Consider the following 24,226-nt stretch of genomic DNA (forward strand, 5'->3'; position numbering starts at 1 on the left):
TTTAACTTGAGTAATTCCCTTTAGTAGTTCTCTTAAGGCAGGTCTGGGGTAACAATCTCCTTCAATATTTGTCTATCTCCTTTTTTTTTTTTTGGTATCAGGGATTTAACCCAGAGATGTTTAACCACTGAGCCACATCACCAGCCATTTTTTATATTTCTTTAAGTTTAGAGGCAGGGTCTCACTGAATTGCTTTGGGCCTTGCTGAGTTGCTGAGGCTGGCTTTGAGCTGGCAATCCTCCTAACTCAGTCTCCTGAGCCGCTAGAATTATAGGCATGTGTCACTGTTCCCAGCTCTCCTTCATTCTTAAAGAGCATTTTGTTGGGTAAAGTCCTTTAAGACTTTGGTTGTCAGGGTTTTTTGTTTGTTTGTTTGTTTGTTTCTATTACTAATTTGAACATATCATTCCCTTCTCTTCTTGCCTGTAAAGTTTCTTCTCAGAAATCCACTGATAGTGCTCTCTTATTTGTAACTAGCTGTTTTCCTCTTGCTGCTTTCAAAATTCTCCTGTTTTTGACTTTTGACTAATTATAATGCATCTTGGTGTAGACATCTTTGGATTTACTTATTTGGAGACCTTTCGGCTTCATGAGTTGTGATATCTATTTCCCTTTATAGATTTGAGAAATGTTCAGCCATTTTTTTTCTTTAAATAAGCTTTCTGCCCCCTTTCCCCTCTATATTCTCCTTGAACTCTCAAAATGCCTATGCAGAATGCTGCCCCCAGAAGTCTCTATACTTTCTATACTCTTTTTGTTCCTTTAACTGGATAATTTCAAATGACCTGTCTTTGAGTTCACTAATTCTTTTCTTCTGCACAACTGATTTTACTATGGAAGCACTCTGTTTTTATTTTTCAATTAGTCATTTTGCTCTTTTGTTCCAGGATTTCTGTTAGCTAAATCTTTGTTAATTATTTTTGTCTCTTTATTAACATCTTGGTTGGTTCATGTATGGTTTTTCTGATTTCATTTAGTTGTCTGTGTTTTCTTGTAGCTCACTGAGCTTCTTTCAGATTATTAACTTGAATTCTTTGTCATGTAATTCATGACTGTCATATCTCTGGTGTCATTTATTAGAGCTTTAATAGTTCCTTATTAGTAGTGTAGTGTTTGCTTGATTCTTTATGATTCGTGTAGACTTGCATTGGTGTCAGTGCTGGACTGACCTGGGATCATGGTTGAGCAGGGATGGAGCTGGGTCAAAGGGCTGCAGTAGTTCCACATTTGGCAGGCTTACTACTGGGAGCAAGGACAGGCATATCTCCTGTCAGGTCCTTGGAGGACCACCTCTGGAACTCAGTAGAATGGAAGTCAAACTGGGTCAGAGGGCTGATTGAGATCAGTGTTTGGGTCCAGTCAGCAGTATGACAGGGGTGGCTCCCATCAGGTCTCTGGAAAAGCAGGGTTGCCTCTGGGCCACAGTATAGCAGAGCTATACCTTGGTGGTAGGGATGCTTCAGGTCTGCAATTTGGTCTCTGTTACTGGGGGTGTAAATTGTCATCACTACTTTCAAGGACCTAAGAGGGTAGTGCTGCTAGCAGGACTGGAGCTACATCCATAGAGGGACAGTCTATCTCTGGGTCTGTGGTGGAGACCAGGGTTTGGGGAAGTACTTTCCTTCTGTAAGCACTCCTCCTCAGTATTGGCTCCACCAAGATTTCACAACCTCCTACCTAGATCCTAACATACTCACATAATCACTTTGTCTATGAATGGCTGCAAATTGCTGTTTCTGTGCAGGCACGGGGGCTGAGGACTTTCTATTATGCTATCTTGATGATGTCCCCTACAGTCTATTTTTAATGCGCATAATGAGAAATAAAGATTTTTTTAAAAAATAAACTTAATAATTAACACCTGAATAATTCCAAGTTAATTGTGTTCTCCAGCTCTTCTTATCAGGTGTTCATCATTCAGAAAGATAGTAGTACTAAGACTATGTTAGGAGTATGAACAGATATCATATCTTTCATTAGAATGTGTTTGACTGTAATATTTACATCTACTATTGAAATATTCCTGTATAATATTGTCTTGGTATTGATATTATTAGTGAAGCTATAAGTAGATCCTTTTGTTTTCTAACAGTTTAGTAATCTGATGGCTGAAGAAATCATGAATGCTGTTTGTAGCATCTGCTGTATCTCACATACAAACATGTACACACAAATACACATGCTCGCTGCTATGATACTTTTTATAATCAAGAGTAGTTTTGGCAAGTGCTGGCGAGGATGTGGGGAAAAGGGTACACTTGTAATTGCTGGTGGGACTGCAAATTGGTCCGGCCAATTTGGAAAGCAGTATGGAGATTCTTTGGAAAGCTGGGAATGTAACCACCATTCGACCCTGCTATTCCCCTTCTCAGACTATTCCCAAAAGACCTGAAAAGAACATACTACAGAGATACAGCTACGTCAATATTCATAGCAGCACAATTCACAATAGCTAGACTGTGGAACCAACCTAGATGCCCTTCAATAGATGAATGGATATAAAAAAATGCATTTATACACAATGGAATATTACTCAGCACTAAAAAATAACAAAATCATGGCATTTGCAGGGAAATGGATGGCATTAGAGCAGATTATGCTAAGTGAAGTTAGTCAATCCCTAAAAAACAAATGCCGAATGTCTTCTTTAATATAAGGGGGGAGGCGACTCAAAACAGAGCAGGGAGGAAGAGCATGAGAAGAAGATTACCAGTAAACAGGGGCGAGAGGTAGGAGGGAATGGGAGAGAGAAGGGGAATTGCATGGAAAATGGAAGGAGACCCTCATTGTTATATAAAATTACATATAAGATGGTGTGAGGGGGAAGGGAAAAAAAGAGAGAGAAATGAGTTACAGTAGATGGGGTAGAGAGAGATGATGGGAGGGGAGGGGAGAGGAGGGGGGATAGGAAGGGGATAGGAAGGGAAGCAGAATACAACAGACACTAGTATGGCAGTATGTATAAACATGGCTGTATAACCAATGTGATCCTGCAATCTGTACACGTGGGAAAAATAAGAATTCATATCCCATTTGAATCAAGTGTATGATATATGATATGTCAAGATCATTGTAATGTTTGGAGCAACAATAAAAAATAATAATTATACATGATAAAGAGAAAAAAAGAGTAGTTTTGGTGCTGTGTTAATATTGTTATAGTTATAGGTTAAGATGAAAAAATTAAAAGATAAAGGTCCAGTGCGGTGGTGCATGCCAGTAATCCCAGCGGCTTGGGAAGCTGAGACAGGAGAATCGAATGTTCAAAGCCAGCCTCAGCAACTTAGCGAGGCCCTAAGCAACTTAGCAAAACTCTATCTCAAAATAAAATACAGCTGGGGAAGGGCAGGATTGTGGCTCAGTGGTAGAGCACTTGCCCAGCATGTGTGAGGCCCTGAGTTCAACATCAGCACCCCACAAAAAATAAATGAATAAAATAAAGTTATTAAAAAACAACAACAAAAGGCTGGAGATGTGGCTCAGTGGTTAAATGCCCCTGGGTTCAATCCCTGGTACAAAAAAAAAAAAAAGTTGGGAGAGCTCTTTCAATTCTAGGGTTGTCTGTTATCTTTGTGTTTGATCTGTAACATATTAGTAAAATGGAGAAATAGGGGATGAGTACTAAACTTTTAACAAACATTCCGTGGTATATCATATATATAATCTTGAAACAAAATCAGCTCATATCATCTTGGATTTTCCCTTACCTCCTATTAAAAAATAATTGTTTTAATTCTGGATTTAGGTTTCTTAATTTTTTTTCAGTTATCCTGCAGTTTGTGAATTTTTGCAGAACAACAATTTATTATCAATAATCAGAGCCCATGAAGCTCAAGATGCTGGGTAAGTTAAATTAAAACTATATCAAATATCACTGCAGAGTTTTTATCTTTAATATCAAGACAAACAAGCTATTATCTCTCTTCCAGGTATCGAATGTATAGGAAGAGCCAAACAACCGGCTTTCCATCACTTATTACAATTTTCTCTGCTCCCAATTACCTAGATGTCTATAACAATAAAGGTAAAGGAGTCCAGTGATATTTGAGTTTGAATTTGTAAGTAACTGTGATCTCTAGTATAAATATGAGAGTATGTGTTATTTTAATTTTAATTTTGGGGTGCTGGGGATTGTGAACTGAGGGCCTCATACTTGTTAATAAGCACATGCTGTACCACTAAGCTATACATGCAACCCAAGATATTTTTGGCACCCCTGATAGGGACCCTACCCCCTATTTTCAAATAAAAATTTTAAATAAGCAGAAAAGATGTGTTTAGCATGTGTGAGGCCCTAGGTTCAATTCCTACCACCTTAAAAAAAAAAAAAAAGATAAAAGCAGTCTTAATTGAAACAAAGCTAACAAATTTAAATTTTATACTGCTGTGTGATCTTCATCTTCTAAGAATTATTGGGTTCTTTATTAATATAAAAGTGATTAAAATAAGTTTGTACTGCTCAGTCAAAGCATAAGAAGAATAAATAACTTCAGAAGTATGTCAGAAAAGTTAGCATAAATTGTGGGTTTTGGTGAGTTTGTTCATAACAGTACCTCAAAAAATTACCATTTGGTGTTTTAATGTTTGTGAATTATTAAGCTATTTTTGCTTTTCTGGAGATACGGTATGGGTAGAATGAATAGCATACAAAAAATAAGAAAACAAACAAAGAAACTCCTTCATTTCAGTCCAAGCCCTGCCAGAAACTAACAGTGTGACTTCCAGTGAGTCACATAATTTTTCTAAACTTCAGTTTCCAATAAAAATATGTATCAAATATGTGCATGCCTTTTTTTCCCAGAAATTCTACTTCTAAGACTTTTTCCTGTGTTTTTTGAAATTTTTTGAAATTTCAAATTATGATTCCTAAATTTTCTATCAGGACAGTGGTCCTACCAAAAGCTTCATGTCTCTGTAACTATTTTATTGTTTATAAAGTATGACTATAAAATAATAGGACTTTTAAAACAAACATGCCAAAATGAATATATCCAGATGAGTATTGTCCCTTCAAAGTAGTTACCCTGGGAGGCCAGATTCGTATTCCAACAGTGCAGTCATTGTTCAGAAACATTTTTGGAACTCCTCTTTTGGCATTGCCTTCAGAGTCTTCGATACATTCTTTTGATTATCCTCAATGATGGGAAATCTTCGTCCTTTGAGGGTGGATTTGATTTTTGGACAGCCAAAAGTCATTCGGAGTCAAGACTGATAAATAAGGTGAGTGATCCAGCTAGATGATACCATTTGGGGTCAGAACAAGGTATGATTATAAGGTAATGAGACTGTTTCTCTCATGTTGCTTGTGCACTGGCTCTGGAGGCAATTCCAGAAGAAGAGTTCCAAAAGCATTCTGAGTAATGGGAGCATCTTTGGATTAATTATATGGCAAGGCAGTAAATTGTGTTGAAAAGAGCACTAAACTAGGATGCTGAATTCCTAGTTTAGTCCTGCTTCGCTTTTCAGTGTGTCATTCTAACTAGATACTGAACTTCTCTGGGCTTCAGTTGATCTTTAAGATACTTGTCACATAGAGTTGTTGGAGATAAGATGGACTCATGAAAATGAATATTCAGCATTGCTTTAAGTATAAAGTATAAGTGATCCTGTAATGTTTTGCTGTTATAGTTCCTGATGTGATAACATCAAAGGACCACACTCATCTGATATATAAGGTCTCGTGTGTTTGTAGTTGGTGGTTTCTTAAGTCTCATTACTTTATAGTCATACCTTGTATATGCAGTTGGGGAGAGAAATTTCAAAGAAATCCACAATATACTTAATATTTAAAAGTAAACTCTTGAGAGCTAGGGATGTAGCTTAGTGGTAGAACACTTGCTTAGCATGTACAGGTCTCCTGGGTGCAAGCCCCAGTATTGGAAAAGAAAAAAAAAAAAGTAAACTATGGAATGACATGTCTCATTTAAATCTGATTTATTGTCACTTCTTCTCAGTGACTTTAAATTCTCTCCTAGCCTTATGTTTTCTTTTTATTTCTCCTAATTCTTCTCTGAGCTATCTTATAATGCTCTGCTTCTCCCTCGGTTCATTCTTTCTTATTTGCTTTTTTCTAATTTTTCCTATATATGAACGACTGGTTTTGTTCGGTTTCCTCCCTTATCAATGGAATGCACTGCATGTGTTGTTGGGTATCCTCACAGAATTCTGTGGCCTTTCCCTGGTATTTGTAGTGAAGACTCCCTTCACTTCTTTCTCTAGCTTCCTTATTAGAAGTATCTGTTGATTGCCCAGTGGGCCTATCAGTGTGTCAGCTGAAAATTGCCACCTAAATCAGCAGCACAATGCAACTTAGCAACTCATTTTCTGCCCCATTCTTTTTTTTTTTCTTTTTTATATAGCATATATTTTATTAGTTTGTACTAATACATTTTCATATTACAAAGGCAATTGAGTGGAAGAATCTTCCATTTGATATTTGAATCCTCTGAACACAAACAGAACTATACATTTAAACAAAAACAAAAACAAAACCCTCACTTTGATAACAAAAAAAAAGGACAAGTTAAACAACAAAAAAATTTTTCTTTTTACAGGTGGACATTGAAGTGGACCTAATTCAGTTTTCTTTTTAAAAGCCTCCAAAGACAAAAAGCAGCTTAAAACCTAACTACAATGAATTAAAAAAAAAAAAATGTATTTACTAAACTACTGGTCTCCGGCACCATTTTCTGTTTTCTGTTGCTTTGATGCAGGCTCTTCTTTGTCTGTCTCTTCTCTTGCTCTTTTCTGCCCCATTCTAATCTGGTTTTATTCTTGAATTATTCTTCAGTAAACCTTTTAAGTCACGGGCCATTCTATTTGGGTTTTCCTGTTAGCTTTGACGTAATTAGTAACTTATCTCAAAGTAATCTTGTTGTTTCCTAAGTGTTGTTTTAGGAAAAAGGCATAAAATATGACATCTGAAACAAACTTGGTATGACTCAATTACTCCCAGTACAAGTGCCTTTTTTTTTTTATTAAAAAAGGAAACTCCATTACCCTTTCCTGCCTTATCTTTCTTCTAAAAGACACTTCAGTTAGGATTTGTTTTATAAGATTCTCATTCCAGGTTTGTTTTTGCTGTTGCTGTTATTTTGTTTTGTTTTTTTCCTGTCCCCTGAAACATACCTGAACACAATTTTTTAAGCTCTTCTTTCTAATTATCCCTCATTGAGATCCACCTCCCACTTCTTTTCCTGGTTTAGATTGTGCTGGGAAGATTGAGGGATTTGTTGAATGATATTATATTCATTGAACCTAAATAAAATACGTGTATGTGAAAATAATAGGTTGTGTACTCAGCAGCTAGGGTTGTTTTTAGGAACTGGAAATCCTATATTTGTGTATTTTCTTTTTAGTCAATGATGTGCATTTTAGGCATTCAGTAACCCAAGTTTTAGGGATACAAGGCTGTCTATCCTATGACAAAGAAATAGGCACCAGGAAATGACTATAGCAATCATTTCTGGAGAACTACTGCACCTCATTCTATTTTCTGCCTACAGTAAAAATAATTAAAAGAATACACAAATAGCATTGCAGGTGATGCAGACTAAGGAATTAGATACAGAAACATTTAAAATAGAAAGAAAATCATTTTGGCATCAGAGTGTGTGTACAACTGTATGAACTGGTTAATATTAAACATTTATACCTTGCTGGCAGTATACTGTGAATAGGAGTAATGGGCATTTTTAAAACCCAATCTATTGTACAGAGATGGTTTAATCTACTTTTGACCATTAATTACAAATTACTCCAAGTTTACCATTTGTATCCCCCACAATGAATTGATAACTGCTGTTTATAAACTCTCAAGAGAGTTTATTTAAAAGCTTTGGGCCTGGCTAAGGACTAGCAAAACAGGCTGTATCAATTTGATGAGCGATATTTGCCCTCAGAGGAGACATGTGTCTGGTAATCCTTTGGCCTATTAAAAAAAAAAATTATGGGGAAATTTTTCTCACGTAGAACCAAGGATTCTATAGTTACTATGCAGTGAGCTCTTTGAAGGTACAGAGCTCAGTTTCTTTTGTGCTTTTTTTTTTTTTGAATTTTTAATATTTATTTTTTTTAGTTTTTTCGGCAGACACAACATCTTTGTTTGTATGTGGTGCTGAGGATCGAACCCGGGCCGCACACGTGCCAGGCAAGCGCGCTACCGCTTGAGCCACATCCCAGCCCCCTTTTGTGCTTTCATTATATGAGCTCTTAGGTAACTTTTCCTTGGAATAATTCTTAAGAGAATGAACTATATAAAATGCCTAAAATTTTTCATCTGCCTTATACCTAGTCTTGAATCTCCATATGGAAACTAAATCCCTGATTCTCTGTAGTGAGTACACAGCTGTACAGAGCACACCAGTTGCCATGTCATGTTCTTCTGTGTCAACTTTTCTTTTTCTTTTTTAGCTGCAGTGTTGAAATATGAAAACAACGTCATGAATATCAGACAGTTTAACTGTTCTCCACATCCCTACTGGCTTCCGAACTTTATGGATGTTTTTACATGGTCTTTACCTTTTGTGGGGGAAAAAGGTAAGAGAACTGAAGCATGCTTCGAGACCCTCCATTGTCTAGTGACTGAGCACACGTTGTATTTGCAAGAGACCCCTGGACTGTTCACAAATGTTTTTCTTAAAGTACACCAGAAATGTTTGCTAATAAGTAGTTGTCCAAGTGTTGTCAAGTTGTTAAAATAATAGTCACTGTACCATTTCCTCAGTGATTTTTTTTTCAGTACTAAGAGATTTAAACAGGAATTTTTAAAAAAAAATTAATTAATTATTTGGGGTTTTTTAGTTATAGGTCGACACAGTATATTTTATTTTTTTATGTGGTGCTGAGGATTGAACCCAGGGCCTCATGCATGCTAGGCGAGCGCTCTACCTCTGAACCACAACCCCAGCCCCTTAGACAGGATTTATTGTCCTTAGAATTTATTTGTACAGCTACACAAATAAGCTATGTAAACATAAAACAAGACTGTTGGACCTAGGCTTTTTGTAAAATGGGAAGACATTTTTTTTCATGTGCATATCTGAACAAAAGGCTCTAAACAGACATCTTATAAAACCAAGTAATTCTGCCACAAAATCCTTAAAGCCTGCAGTCTCTTACAGGAGCAAGCAGTCTACCTGAATTCTCTGTAAACCCAGTGGTCTACATTTAATGCCAATACTTTGTAGCTATATTTTTTTTAAGTTGTCTATGGACCTTTATATTTATTTATTTGTGGTGCGAAGAATCGAACCCAGGGCCTCACACATGCTATGCAAGCGCTCTACCACTGAGCCACAACCCCAGCCCCTACTATAGCTATTTAATATTATGTTAAAACAATGTTGTGTATATTTATTGAACACGTGAATTTATTTAGATATCCATAATACTTAAGAAAATGTTGCTTGTGAGTTGTGTAACACTCTTGTCTTATGTAGTCACAGAGATGCTGGTGAACATCCTCAACATATGCTCCAAAGATGAATTGATTGAGGAAGAAGAAGGTAAGCTATTCCTCATTTGAATTATAAACCTAAGACATTTCAGGTTGGATTTCAGTTTATTTTGAATTATTTTTTGTCCTATTAAGATTATTAATGTTCATCATAGAAAAATAAAATTTGAAAAATACAGGAAATCATAAATTGAAAAAACACTCACCGTAATGCTATTACATAGATACCCACTGTTCACATCTTGATGTCTACTGTGCTTTTATCTTCGCATATATTCTTCTCTCTCATTTTTCTTAGTCACAAAAATTAGGTTTTGTAATGGTATAGGAACATTTACTTTTTTGTAGATTAATTTCTAATGGTTACATAGTTGTTCATGTCAATCATTTTTGTATTAAACAATCCCATGTTGTTGGATATTAGATTTTTTCCAATTTTTTGCTTTTAAGACCTCTACTGTCTTGAAATTTTGTTCAGATAAATCTTTCCACATACTGTCAACAACCAGTGTTTATTACATGCTTAATATGTGCCAGGTACATGTTTAGATCCTTGATCTCAAAAATCTTAGATTCCAGTGTAGGACAAACAAGAAATAAATATAACTCAGATGGTGACATACGCTATGAAAGAAAGTAAAGCAGTATTAGAAAATCAAGAATAGGGGCTGGGGATGTGGCTCAAGCAGTAGCGCGCTCGCCTGGCATGTGCGGGGCGCTGGGTTCGATTCTCAGCACCACATAAAAAAATAAAATAAAGATTATGTCCACCAAAAACTAAAAATAAATATTAAAAAAAAGAAAATCAAGAATAACTGGAGTGTAACTCAGTGGTAGAGTGCTTGCCTAGTATGTGCAAGGCCCAAAGTTTGATCCCTAGCATTGCAAAAAAAAAAAAAAAAAGGAAGGAAAAAAAAGAAAAGGAAAAAGAATAACATTTTCTTGGTTGTTTACCAAGATTTTTGGAAATTTTTGGAAATTGCATTTGTATAAATTAGTATCTAAAATTTTATATCTGAAGCTGGGTGTGGTGGTACTCTCCTATAATACCAGCTATTCTGAAGACTGAGTCAGAAGGATCACACATTTGAGGCTATCTGGGCAATTTAGTGAGACCCCATATCACAATAAAAATTAAAAAGGGATATAGATGTTGCTCAGTGCTTGCCTAGCACATGTGAGGTCCTGGATTCAATTCTCAGTAGTACCAAAAAAAAAAGTGTGATTTTAAAAAATAAAGTAACTATGCTAAGAAACAAAACAAAATTATGCTTACTTAAAGACTAGATTGAGGATCCAGGCACAGTGGCACATGCTTGTAATCCTAGCAGCTGGGGAGGCTGAGGCAGAAGGATCACAAGTTCAAAGCCAGCCTCAGCAACTTAGCAAGGCCCTAAGTAACTCAGCGAGATCCTGTCTCTAAACAAAATAGGGCTGGGTTGTGGCTCAGTGGTCAAGTGCCCCTGAGTTCCATCCCTGTTACAAAAAAAAAAAAAAAAAAAAGTTTGAGGAAAATGTAAAATGGAAGATAGGTCAGCAGATGCAATCTAGAATGAGATAAGAAGAGAAAAAAGGAAAGTGCATAAAAAGTGCATAAGAGACATAGAAAATACCGTGAATAGCCCTAACATATATGTGTTTGGCATTTTAGAGAATGGGGTAGAAGTAATATTTGAAAAGATAATGGGGGCTAGGGTTGTGGCTCAGTGGCAGAGCGCTTGCTTCACAAATGTGAGGCATTGGGTTCAATCCTCAGCACCACATAAAAATAAATAAACAAAATAAAGATATTGTGTCCATGTATAACTAAAAAAATTTTTTAAAAGAAAAGATAATGTGTAAAATTTTAATAAAATGACAAGACATTCAGCCATAGATTGAAGAAGTCCAGTAAACAGAATAAATACAAAGAAAACAACACCTAAACACATCATAGAAAAAGTACTTAAAATAAATACCACTTTGTTTTCTTTTTTGATGCTGGGAATCAAACTCAGGGCCTTGTGAATGCTAAGCATGTGTTCTGATCTTAACACTGAGCTATATCCCCATTCCAGAGGAAATCTTAAAGCAGTCATCACCCCCCGCACCCCGCAAGAAAAGATTACCTTCAAAAGAGAACAGTGGAACTGACAATAGATGCTTTGTGGAAACAGTGGAAGCAGAAAAGAATAGGGTAACATTTTCCAAGTACTGAAAGATAAAAACTGATAACCTAGAATTTTGTACCTAGTAGAAATACCCTTTAGGAATAAGATGCAATAAGCATTTTTCAGACACACCCCCTCCCTTTCCCATAAGATTTTTACTAAGAGAATTATCAGGAGATATACACTAAATGAAATTCTACAGATTATTATTCAAGCATAAGGAAAATGCCAGATGGAAGTTTGAAGATTCAGGAAGGAATGAAGAGTAGAGTAGTAGACGATATGTGGGTATATCAGATGAACATAGATTTTATTAAATGATAATAGTAAGATTTTGTTGAATTTAGAAGAATTAAAATACATGACAGGGCTGGGATGTGGCTCAAGCGGTAGCGCGCTCGCCTGGCATGCGTGCCGCCCGGGTTCGATCCTCAGCACCACATACAAACGAAGATGTTGTGTCCGCCGAAAACTAAAAAATAAATATTAAAAATTCTCTCTCTCTCTCTCTCTCTCTCTCTCATCATTTAAAAAAAAAAAAAATAAATAAAATACATGACAAAAATAGTGGAACAAATACAGTTAAAATGTATGAGGACTTCCCATCTGGAAAGGAGACAAAAGTACCCATTAACATTATACTTAGATAAGTAAGAGATATATGTAATCTCTAGGGTAACCTGCAGAAAAGTTATTTCAATTATATAACTTTCAAATTATAGAAAAAAAAATGGAATGATGGTGGCACATATCTGTAATCCTAACTACTCAGGAGGCAGTCGAAGGAGGATCACAAGTTCAAAGCTAGCCCCGTTTCAAAATAAAAAATACTAAGGATTGGGGATATAGCTCAATGGTAGAGTGCCTGTGGATTCATTAAATGTAAATGGATAAAGGATAGATTGTCAGGTTAGGATAAAAGATTTTATGATGTTTTATAAGAGATAGAGCTAAACCATAAATATACTTTTTATACTTTAATGTATGTGGAAGCAAAAGGACAGGAATAAATATGTAACATAAATACTAACCAAAGAAAAGCTGATATAGATAGATTGATATTCTGTAAAGTAGATCTTGAAAAAAAATGATTGACAGTTTCAAGTTTATATACAGTGAACATGGCTTCATAATATGTAAAGCACAAGTTGATAGAACTATCCACAATAATAGTGCAAGAATCTAACAAATATCTCTCAGTAACGAATAGAATAAGTAATTAAAATCAGCAAGATTATAGAAAATTAAAACAACACAAATCAATGAACTTGACCTGATGAACATTTAAAAAACACCATGTCCAATGCATGTAGAATATACCTCCTTTTCAAACACACTTGAACATTTACAAAAGTTGGCCATATTCTGATCAACTTTTCAGATTTCAAAGGTTTAAAATCTAATGAATATGTTCTTTGATTATATGAAATTAAGTGTAATTATCAGTAACAAAAAATAAGTAAAATATTCCCATATTTTAGGAGATTTTAAAATATACTTATCTGTGGGTCAAATAAGAAATCACAATGAAAATTTCAGTACAATATTTCAAACTAAATGAAAATTAAGAGCATTACCTGTTGAAACTTGTGGTGTACAGCTAAAGCTATGCTTAGAGGAAAATTTATAGCCTTAATATAGAAAATAAGAAAGGCAAAAAATCTGCCCTCATCAAGAAATCATCAAAGGACAGATAGCACATTAAATCTAAAGACACTAGACAGAATGAAATAAAACATTAAGAGTAGTATTACCAAAATATAAAACAAAATATAGCACAAAGGAACAGCAAAACCAAAGTGTATTCTTTTGAAAACATTAATACAATTAATGAGCCCCTAGTAACGTTGAATGGGTAAAAAAGAAGACAAAGAATGGGAATGTAGCTCAGTGTTGCAGCATTTGCCTAGTATGCAAAGGCCCTGGGCTCAGTCCTTAACAGTTTAAAACAGAAGAAGATGTGCGGGCCAGGGTTGTGGCTCAATGGTAGAGCACTTGCCTAGCATGCATGAGGCATTGGGTTCGATCCCTGGCACCACATAAAAACAAATAAAATAAAGGTATTGTGTCCATCTACAACTAAAAATATATGTATATTAAAAAAACAGAAGAAGACAAAAATAACCAGTTCCAATACTCAGAACACATAACCACAGGTCAAAATCTCTCATTTAAAGTCTTCCTACAGGGGCTGGGGATATGGCTCAAGCGGTAGCGCGCTCGCCTGGCATGGGTGCGCCCCGGGTTTGATCCTCAGCACCACATACAAACAAAGATGTTGTGTCTGCCGAAAACTGAAATGTAAATAAAATATTAAAAAAATAAAAAAACAAAGTCTTCCTACAAAGTAAATACTAGGCGCAGATAGCATCACCAGCAAATTCTACCAAACATTTAAGGAATAACACCAGTCTTATACAGATTATTCCTGAGAATAAAGAAGAAATGCTGTCCAACTTATTTAATGAGGCTAGTATAATTATGATGCTAAAACCTGACAAGGATGTTAATTTAGATACGATGATTGTAAACAAAACACTAGCAAACTAAAACCAGCAGTATATATAAAAAGGGTGATACCTCCCAGTCAAGTTGATTTATTCCAGACATACTTAGAGATTTGATATTCAAAATATTATCAGCATATAAGAAAATAATGGTATTTTTAAAAAATTTATAGTTGTAGATGGACAGCATGCCTTTATTTTATTTGTTTATGTTTATGTGGTGCTGAGGATCGAACCCAGTGCCTCACAAGTGCAAGGTAAGCACTCTGCCACTGAACTACAGCCACGGTCCTGAAAATAATGGTATGTTTAATATTTAGTTTACATCCATTTTTAAAAAATTAAACCTTATCCCTATCATATTCCAAACACAAAAATAAATTCCAGGTGGATTTTCACATTCAAACATGAAAGGCAAAGGGGCTGGGGTTATAGGTCAGTGGTAGAGGGTTTGCCTAGAGTGAGTCCTTGGGTTCAATCCCCAGCACTACCAAAAAAGAAAAAAGGAAAAACAATAGCTTATAATATTGATAATGTAAAATATCTTCATATCCTTGGAGAAGAAAAAAATTTCTTAAAAGGACTAACCATATAGGAAACTATTAATAAATTGGGCAACATTAAAAGTAAGAAATATTTTATTCAAAAAAATTATTTATTTTATTAAACAAATGAAAAGAAAGCTACAAAGTGGTAGAGAATTTTGTAAAACAGCTAACAAAAGGTCCATTTGTGAAAGATATAAAAAAGCCAGGCATAGTGGCACACACTTGGAATCCCAGCTGCTTGAGGGGCAACTGTAGCAGGTATGGATGCATGTTTGCACAGTAAAACTATATAAAGATGGCAAGAAAACAATTCCAGTGAAAGTAAAAAGAATGATTTCCTTTGGGGAGGGGCCTGTGGGGAGCTTCTGGGACACAAGCATTGTTCTGTTTATTAATCTGAGTCGTGTGGTTTTATAGGCATTTGCTTTGTAATAAATCATTGAGTTATATATTTGTTTTTTGTAATTTTCTGTATATTTCTTATACTGTATAATAAAAAGATTTAAAACGTTACATACCCACAAAAATGAGGAGATTTTTATAGAAATTTTTGGAAGCTGGAAGAACAAGCGCCTTAGTATTATTGACTCAGCTGATTCAGGGAATCTAAAGCCCAAGTTAGCAATAGGGAATGCTGAGTCCCAGCATCAGTTGCTAGAATTGGGAACTGGGGGAGTGTGATGGGCTAACATAAGTAGATTGGATGAAAGAAGTTAAAGTCCTCATTGCCACTGAGCAGCTGCCGCTTCTCCAAGTCTGGAGGCTAATCTCTTTTTTAAAGTGTAAGCCAAAGATTTCTGAACTGGGGATAAAAACAAGTGAAATAAATTACCAAATGCATGCTCAATTCTCTAACTGAGGCCTACCCTGATCCCTCAAAATAAAGCTCAAAGTCAGCAGCCCACATCCTGAGTCATGAGCAAATAATAAGGACTATCAAACATCTAAATAGAGTCTCCAGGAGACACAGAAGAAAATGCAAAAACATCTTGAGTCAACTTGAAATTTTGAAGGTTTAAAACTTAAAAAAGGAAACTATCCTCTGAAAATAACAGAAGATATTGATTCCATTAAACAAAATCATGAAGTTCTCATTAGATTTGTAAACTGTTCTTTCCTGTATTTTTTGTTATTTGTTTTGTTCCACAAATGTCATCTTTTTCTTTGTCTAATGTTATTTTCATAATGTATGAGAGGTAGAAAATATTTGGTAAAAATAGATGAGAATTCATGCAAAACCATTAAGCTTTTAAGAAATGGAAGAAATGACTGAGACCATGACTGTGTTTAATGTTCTATTCTGGCACTAAGATATCAAAAGTTACAGCCTGCTTCCCTCAGTGCAATTCACTTTGATTTTTTCCTCTTCCGTGAACACTCACATTTCTTTTCATATTTCTGTTTTCATTTCTTTGTTTCTTGGTGTCTCTTCTCTCAAAGATTACTATATTTAAAGCTATCAGAAAGGTACCCAACTAAAATGTACTAAGAGCTTAATACTTGCTGTCTGTCCAAACATGATCTATTAGTTAGATGTTTTCAATTGGTAGTTGAACAATTTCACACAGCCCTCCATCCTCTCTTTGAGCAGTAATGTCTGGGTTTTCTCTGGACCTGCAGCTCCATCCAGTAGGACTGGAGGTGAGGAAGGAAAGGTTGAGCTTTCTTTTTTTTTTTTTTTAGCCATCATCTGGTGCATCCCTGGACGTTGGCCTTTCATGGGTGGACTATTTCCTAGATCTTAGATGAGAAAAAGCCATGAAGTCTTGCATTAACTTTGTCTATGTTGCTTTCTAAAATACCCATCCTTGTAATTTGTACTACATACTTGTCAGTAATACTGTGAGGAAATAACTCACCTGTGTGAGCAAGGGAAACTTATAAAAATGAGTGCAACCCTCACTAGGTTCAGGGGAGCTGGCTGGACCTTGTGTTCACATGCAGACGACAGTTGCTTGGATGATCACCTGCCTGCCCTTTGGCAGCCCAACCCTGCACCAACTCTAAGGTGACCCACAGAATTCTGAAAAGACACCTTTGCTATGGCACCTGTCTTTGAGGTTCATGAGCATGTGTCTGACTCTTCACTGTGTTTACATTTCAGAATCACAGGAGTTTCCACCCCCTGTAGATCTACTCTGTCTTTTGTGGCCCCTTCCTTCTCTACTTCACTTTTCCCTCCTCCAGGTTATTTTTGTTTGTTTGTTTGTTTCTTTGTTTAAACAAACTAAGACCTTGATTTCTATAAAAGAAAAAGTTTCTCTTAAATAAGAAAAACATTTCATCCTGCATTTTTTAAAAGCCAACCTGTTGACACATTTTTTTAACCCACTTTTCCTTTGTATTCTCTAAGGAGGTACTTCAGTTCGAAAAGAGATCATCAGGAATAAGATCAGAGCCATTGGGAAGATGGCCCGAGTCTTTTCAATCCTTCGGTGAGGATCAGTCTGGCACAACAGTGTGGGATAAAGTCATTTTGAAAGTAAATTAGGAGTTAATTTAGTTTTTTTATAATTGGGATTTGGTATTGGAACTGTAAGTCTTGACGTTGAGAGGTGGAACTAGATTTAAGGCAAACATTCACTTGGTTCTAGCTTAGATGTGGTATAAATAGTGGTTTAGTGGGGAATTTTAGAGCCATATTACCTGTGTTCAAAGCCTGGCTCTATCTCTTAGTTGTGCAGTCTTGGATTTAATCTCTGTGCCTCAGTTTCCTGTACATAAAATGAAAATAATAATTGGACCAGGTTCACAGGTTGTTAAGTCGATTGAGTTAAATGATGTATGGGGCATAGTGCCTGGCTGTAAATGCCTTGATTAAAAAACAAGACCTGGCTGATTGTTTAAAATTGAAATATTTAAGGAAAATATCCCTTTCTTTGAGTTAGGGACTGGGTTAGAAGTAGTGGAACCTGCTTTCTATCTCTGTGCCTGTGAGTGCTGTTGACTTTGCTGAATGATGGCTCCCTGGCATTAACCAGGACTTCGATGTTCCTTTGCAGGGAAGAGAGTGAGAGTGTGCTGACTCTCAAGGGCCTCACTCCCACAGGCACCCTCCCTCTGGGTGTCCTCTCAGGAGGAAAGCAGACCATTCAGACCGGTGAGTACTCAGTACACTTTACATGATGCCTCTCTTATGCAACGTGTGCCCCACCCCTTACCTAGCAGTCAAGGTAAAATTAAAAGTAAGGCATTGTTCAGTAAACAATGCTAGAGCAATTGGACATCCATCTGCAGGAAAATGAATCTAGACTTCTACTTCCCTCTGTGACAACACTAATTCCAAATGGATTTTAACTTATGTAAAAAATAAAACTCCTAGAAGGAAGTATGGAGAATAGGCATCAGGGTAGGCAGAGTCTGTAGGTAGGACACAAGTACTAATCTTAAAAGAAAAATATAAATTGAATTTCATTAAAATCAATTTATCACCAGGTGCAGTGGTGCATTCCTGTAATTACATCAACTGGGGAGGTGAGGCAGGGGGATCATAAGTTCAAAGCCAGCCTCAGCAACTTAGTGAGGCCCTAAGCAACTGTGAGACCATTCCTGTCTCTAAAACATAAAAAAGGGCTAGGGATGTGGCTTAGTGGTAAAGCCCTTGGGTTGAATCCCTGGTACAAAAAAATAATAATAATTTCTCTTAGCCAGGCACAGAGACACATGCCTATAGTCTCAGCTACTCAGAAGACTGAGGCAGGAAGTTCACTTGAGCCCATGAGTTCAAGACCAGCCTGGGCAACATAGCAAGACTGTCTTAAAATTTTTTTAAAAAATTTTTCTTAATGAAAATTAATAATTAAGAGAAGGAAGCCGGGTGTGGTGATGCATGCCTATAATCCCAGCAGCTCAGGAGGCTGGGGCAGGGAGGATCACGAGTTCAAAACTAGACTCAGCAACTTAACAAGGCCCTAAGTAACTCAGTGAGACCTTATCTCTAAATGAAATACAAAAAGGGCTGGGGATATGGCTCAATGGTTAAGCTCTCCTGGATTCAATCCCCAGCACCAAAAAAAAGAGAAAAGACAAGGCACAAACTGAGAGATTTTTGCAATGCATATGTCTTACAAAGGACTTGTGTTCTGGGTACACAAAGAACCACAAATAATAAGAAAATTAAAATATGGTCAAATGATTTTTTTTAAATAGTTGTAGGTGGACACAATACCTTCATTTTATTTATTTATTTTTGTGTGGTGCTGAGGATCGAACACAGTGCCTCACATATGCTAGACAAGTGCTCCACCACTAAACTATAATCCCAGCCCCTGGTCAAATGGTTTTAACAGGCATTTCACAAAAGAGGATATCAGAATGGCCAATAAACTTAGAAAAGATGCTGAATATAGTTGTTCTGGGAACTGGATATTAAGACCACAGTGAGATACCACTACATACACACTAGAATGGCTAAAATTTTTAAATATGACAATACCAAGTATTTGTGGAGAATTAGAACTAGATATCCTGGTGGGTTTGGAAATTGGTTCAGCCACTTTGGCAAACTGTTAGGTAGTAAAGCTAAACATGTCTACCCCATAACCTAACAGTTCCATGCCTGGTATATATCCCTGAGAAATTAGCACATTATTTCACCAAAGAATGCACGAAAGGATGCCACTGTAGCTCTATTAAAAGCTTGGGGCTGGGGTTGTGGCTCTGTGAGACAGCACTTGCTTAGCATGTGTGAGACACTGGATTAGATTCTCAGCATCATATATAAATAAATGAACAAAATAAAAGTTCATCAACATGTTAAAAATAAAACAGCCCCAAGCTAGAAACAACCCAAATGTCCACTGATGGTAGAATTGGTAAATAAATGGCATTGTACTTATGCGGATCACATTGTAAATTTAAGAAGCCAGACACAAAAGAGCACAGACTTTCTGATGCATATGATGTTTACTACTCATTCATAAGAGAAGTCACAGTAGTGCTTGTTCTGGTGAGGGAATATTGACCCAGAGGAACCCTGGGACTTCTGGAGTGTTGAGCATGATCTGTATCACTGTCTTTGTGGAGTTACACATGTGTAAGCATAAATAAAAAAGAGTTGAGCTGGATGCACACCTGTAGTCCCAGTTACTTGGGAGGCTGAGGCAGGAGGATTGCAAATTTTAGGCCAGCCTTGACAGTTTGGCAGGACCCTGTCTCAAAATAAAAACTAAAAAGGATTGGGGATGTGACTGACTGCTGGAGAGCCCCTGGGTTCAATCGCTAGTACCAAAATAAAAAATTTTAAAAAGGAATTGAGCTATACACTTCTTATTTGGGTCCATATGATATATTTCATGAGTAGTTTATACCTTAATGAGGACAGTTGTGAGAGGTTAGAGTTTCTCAGTCACAGAAGGTGTTTACCTCTTTGCCTGCAGCCTCTAGTACCATGGTTACCTCTTCAATTAGAATATCACTTCTAAAACCTATATGGGAGCTAACTTCTAAGCAGAGGGCTTGGTGTATTCCTAGAATGAAAAACTTGATGCTTTCAGGATGAACATAGATTTGGTCAAACAGGGAAGGGACAACATCACATCCTGGAATTATTAATTCTAGGCCTGAAAACTGTCAGAAGCATTACATCTTAAAGTTTCACTGCTTTTTTTTTTTTTGCTCCCTTTGTTTTGTTGAGCTCTTTTTGAAATTTCTTTGGCTTTGTTTTTCCTCTTGTCTCCTGCCACATACAGGAGTCTTTTTCCTCCTGTGGAAATTTTACTGCTGCGGACTTGAAGGAATAACCTCCCTCATTTTTTCTTTTTTATGGGATAGGATTCCTCTTTTTCTTTCTCTTTCAAATTGAATGCTAAAATATTAGAATTTAGCTCTTTAAAAGGAAGACTGAACATTTTTTCCTTGTCTTTTATTTTTTAAGAGACAGGGTCTCTATATGTTGCCTGGGGCAACTGGAACTCCTGGGCTCAAGAGATCCTCTTGTCTCAGCCTCCTGATTAACTGGGACTATACTCGTATGCCACCATGCCCAGCTTAATTTATTTTCTTATTTCCCTTAGTTTCACAGAAAGAATCAGTAAACTATTTCAGATTGCAGGTTTTTTCCCCTCGAATAAATGTGCAGATTTTTAGTAATTTATTTATTTATTCTAATTTGTTAAAGATGACAACAGAATGCATTTGAATTCATAGTACACATATAGAGCCCATTTTTCGTGTCTCTGGTTATACATAATACCATTCGTGTCTTCATACGTGTACTTGGGGTAATGATGTTTATCTCATTTCACCATCTTACCAATCCCACCCCCGCCTCCTCTCTTCCCCTCCCTCCCCTTTGCTATATCTAAAGTTCCTCCATTCCTCTCATACTTCCCCCCATCCCTATTATGGATCATCATCCTTTTATCAGAGAAAACATTTGGCATTTGATTTTTTGAGATTGGCTTAATTTACTTAGCATAATATTCTCCAACTCCATTCATTTACTTGCAAATGCCAGGATTTTATTCTCTTTTAATTTAATGTATATATATATATATATATATATATATATATATATATATATATTATATCTATCTATTTATCTATCTCCATTTCTTTATCCATTCATCTACTGAAGGGCATCTAGGTTGGTTCCACAATTTAGCTGTTGTGAATTGTGCTGCTATAAACATTGATGTGGCTGTGTCCTTTTAGTAGTATTTTTAAGTCCTTTGGGTATAAACCGAGGAGTGGGATAGCTGGGTCAAACCATGGTTCCATACCCAGTTTTCCAAAATATCTCCATACTGTTTTCCATATTGGTTGTACCAATTTATAGTTCCACCAGCAATGTGTGAATGTGCCCTTCTCCCCACATCCTCGCCAACATTTATTGTTGTTTGTACTCTTAATAGCTGCCATTCTGACTAGAGTGAGATGAAATCTTAGAGTAGTTTTGATTTGCATTTCTCTAATTGCTAGAGATGTTGAACATTTTTTCATATATTTGTTGATTGATTATATATCATTCTGAGAAGTGTCTGTACATTTCCTTGGCCCACTTTTTGATTGGGTTATTTGGTTTTTTGGTGTTAAGATTTTTGAGTTCTTTATATACCCTAGGGATTAGTGCTGTATCTGGTGTGCAGATTTTTTTAAGCAAAATGCTTTTCCACTATTGATTTGTATGGTAATTAGTCATATAAGATATTCTGGGTAAGGTGTGGTGGTGCATACCTGTAATCTCAGCTATTTAGGAAGCTGAGGCAGGAGGATTGTGAGTTCAAAGCCAGCCTCAGCAAAAGTGAGGCACTGAGCAACCCAGTGAGACCCTATCTCTAAATAAAATAGAAAATAGGACTGGGGATGTGGCTCAGTGGTCGAGTAATAAGGATATTTTAGAGTAATAGGAAGTAAAAAGTAAGATGGGTAATGAAAAAAGCAATGTCCTATAGCTTTCTTACTTGAAAAGTTTTGAAAATTTGTTAATTTACAAAGTTGTTTTAATGTAAGCCAATTTTTTGTAGATTTTGAAAGAACAAGCAACAAAAAAATTAAGAACAAGAAACAAAATAATTTTATAGATATGTTATTTGGGAATTTGCTTATAATTCTTGGTCACCTTTTGTGCTCAGGTCCCACCTATCAGTTTTCTTCATTTCTCATTTGAATGGGTGGTTTTTTGTTTGTTTGTTTTTTATACCAGGGATTGAACTAAGGGGCACTTAACCACTGAGCCATATCCCCAGTCCTATTTTGTGTTTTACTTAGAGACAGGGTCTCACTGAGTTGCTTAGCACCTCACTTAGTGCTGAGGCTGGTTTTGAATTTGCAGTCCTCCTGCCTCAGCCTTCTGAGCCACTGGGATTACAGGCATGCGCCACCCCCTGGCTGAATGAGTGTTTTAATCAATTTAGAATTATTTCTTGATCCTTCTGAAATCTATAGAAATCTCCAAAAGTGTTTGACTAAAGTTACTGCCAACTTTTATACTTTCTTCTCTCTTATTGATTGACGGGAACTGAGTTTATCATTTTCATATCAGAGGCAGTTCCACAGGTTCATTGGCAAATTGCAGCATTGGCTAGAAAAGACCTTTTACTCTTCATGCAACTTTACTTGAAGAGTTTTTAACCAACAATATCCCATGGCCTTAAAACATATGTTCATTTATACTCCATCTTGTTCCAAGAGGGATTGGAGTGAGCTACAGTATGCCTGTCATACAGTGAAGTGACATTAAAGCACAAAAGAAATCAAAAGTAAAGCCACCAGTCAGCCACAGATTTGACACAAAGCTTCCTAGTAGCCAAAATAAAGAGGAAAGCCAAAACAGATCAAAATTCACAAAAACTGTAAGACAAAAAATCAGATCAGTTAAAAATTGGACTGCAGGGCTGGGGTTGTGGTTCAGTGGTACAGCACTAAAAACCTTTACACTACAAATGGTACTGTCAAGAAAGTGAAAAGACAACTCACAGAATGTGTGAAAGTGTTTGATAATCTATCTCATAAGGGACTGATATCTAGAAATTATAAAAACCTTTTACAATTGAACGATGAAAAAAGGCATCACAACTTAAAAAATGGATAAAAAATTTGAATTGAAGTTTTTCCAAAGAAAATGTACAAATGGCACATGAAAAGATTTCTGACATCAGTAGACATTCAGGAAATGCAAATCAAAACCACAACGAAATACCACTTCACAGTCACTCCGATGGGTACAGTTAAAAAAAAAAAATGTTGATGAGGGCTGGGAGGAGCTCAGTGGTAGAATGTTTGCTCAACATGTACAAAGCCCTGGGTTCCATTCCCAGCACTGAAAAAAAAAAAAAAAAAAAAGATGAGATTCTGGAGAAATTGAGTCCCTGGTACACTGCTAGTAGGACACAAAATGCTGCAGCTTATTTGGAGAAAACAGTCTGGAAGTTCCTCAAATGATTGAACAGAGTTATTATATGATCCAGAAATTCCAGTCCTAGTTATTTTGCTCTATCCCCCAAGAAATGAAATACATCCTCACAAAAACTTACTTGCAAATGTTCATAAGTGGCATTCTTCATAATAGTCCAAATGTGGATACAACCCAAATGTCCGTCAACTGCATGAGCAATGTTGTGTGTGTGTGTGTGTGAATGCTATTTAGCATAAAAAAGAATGAAATATAGGTGCATGTTTCCACATTCATGAACCTTGAAAACACTGCCAGGTGAAAGAAGTCAGTCACCTGAGTCAGCATATAATATGATTTCACTACATGAAACACGCAGAAAGGCAAATCTATAGATACAGAAAATAGATGAGTGGTTGATGAGGGTTAAGGGAAAGAGAGGTGAGGGAGGAAAATGGGGATGAGTAGGATTTGGGGGGAGAGGGGTGATGAAAATGTTTGAAACAAATTACAACCCTAGATATCTTAAAATTATTGGCTTACATACTTTAAATAAGTGAATTTTATGGTATATGAATTTTATTTCAGTAAAGATGTTAAAGAGAAAAGGGGGTAGTGAGGTGGTAGAACTCTTGCCTAGCATGCACAAAGCCCTGGGTTCAATCCCCAGTACCACCAAAAACAAAAAGAAAAACAAGATGTTAAAGAGAAAAAACTATTGAGTTAGTTTT

General features: G+C 36.3%; 1 protein-coding gene across 2 annotated transcripts in view; it reads left to right on the plus strand.

Moving 5' to 3' along the window:
• The window catches only part of Ppp3cc (protein phosphatase 3 catalytic subunit gamma), a 72,278-nt gene that overhangs the window by 44,963 nt on the left and 3,089 nt on the right, over positions 1-24,226 (plus strand). For both annotated transcript variants that reach the window (XM_046447681.2, XM_046447680.2), the window contains exons 7-12: positions 3,766-3,843; positions 3,930-4,024; positions 8,413-8,538; positions 9,441-9,506; positions 17,016-17,097; positions 17,665-17,762. In XM_046447681.2, coding sequence (XP_046303637.1) covers positions 3,766-3,843; positions 3,930-4,024; positions 8,413-8,538; positions 9,441-9,506; positions 17,016-17,097; positions 17,665-17,762 — 545 coding nt within the window. The remainder of the gene's footprint in view (positions 1-3,765; positions 3,844-3,929; positions 4,025-8,412; positions 8,539-9,440; positions 9,507-17,015; positions 17,098-17,664; positions 17,763-24,226) is intronic.

Source organism: Marmota monax, unplaced genomic scaffold (assembly GCF_021218885.2).
Source record: "Marmota monax isolate L192 unplaced genomic scaffold, Marmota_monax_Labrador192_F-V1.1 WCK01_AAM20220418_F8-fsc00040, whole genome shotgun sequence".
Classification (NCBI taxonomy): domain Eukaryota; kingdom Metazoa; phylum Chordata; class Mammalia; order Rodentia; family Sciuridae; genus Marmota; species Marmota monax.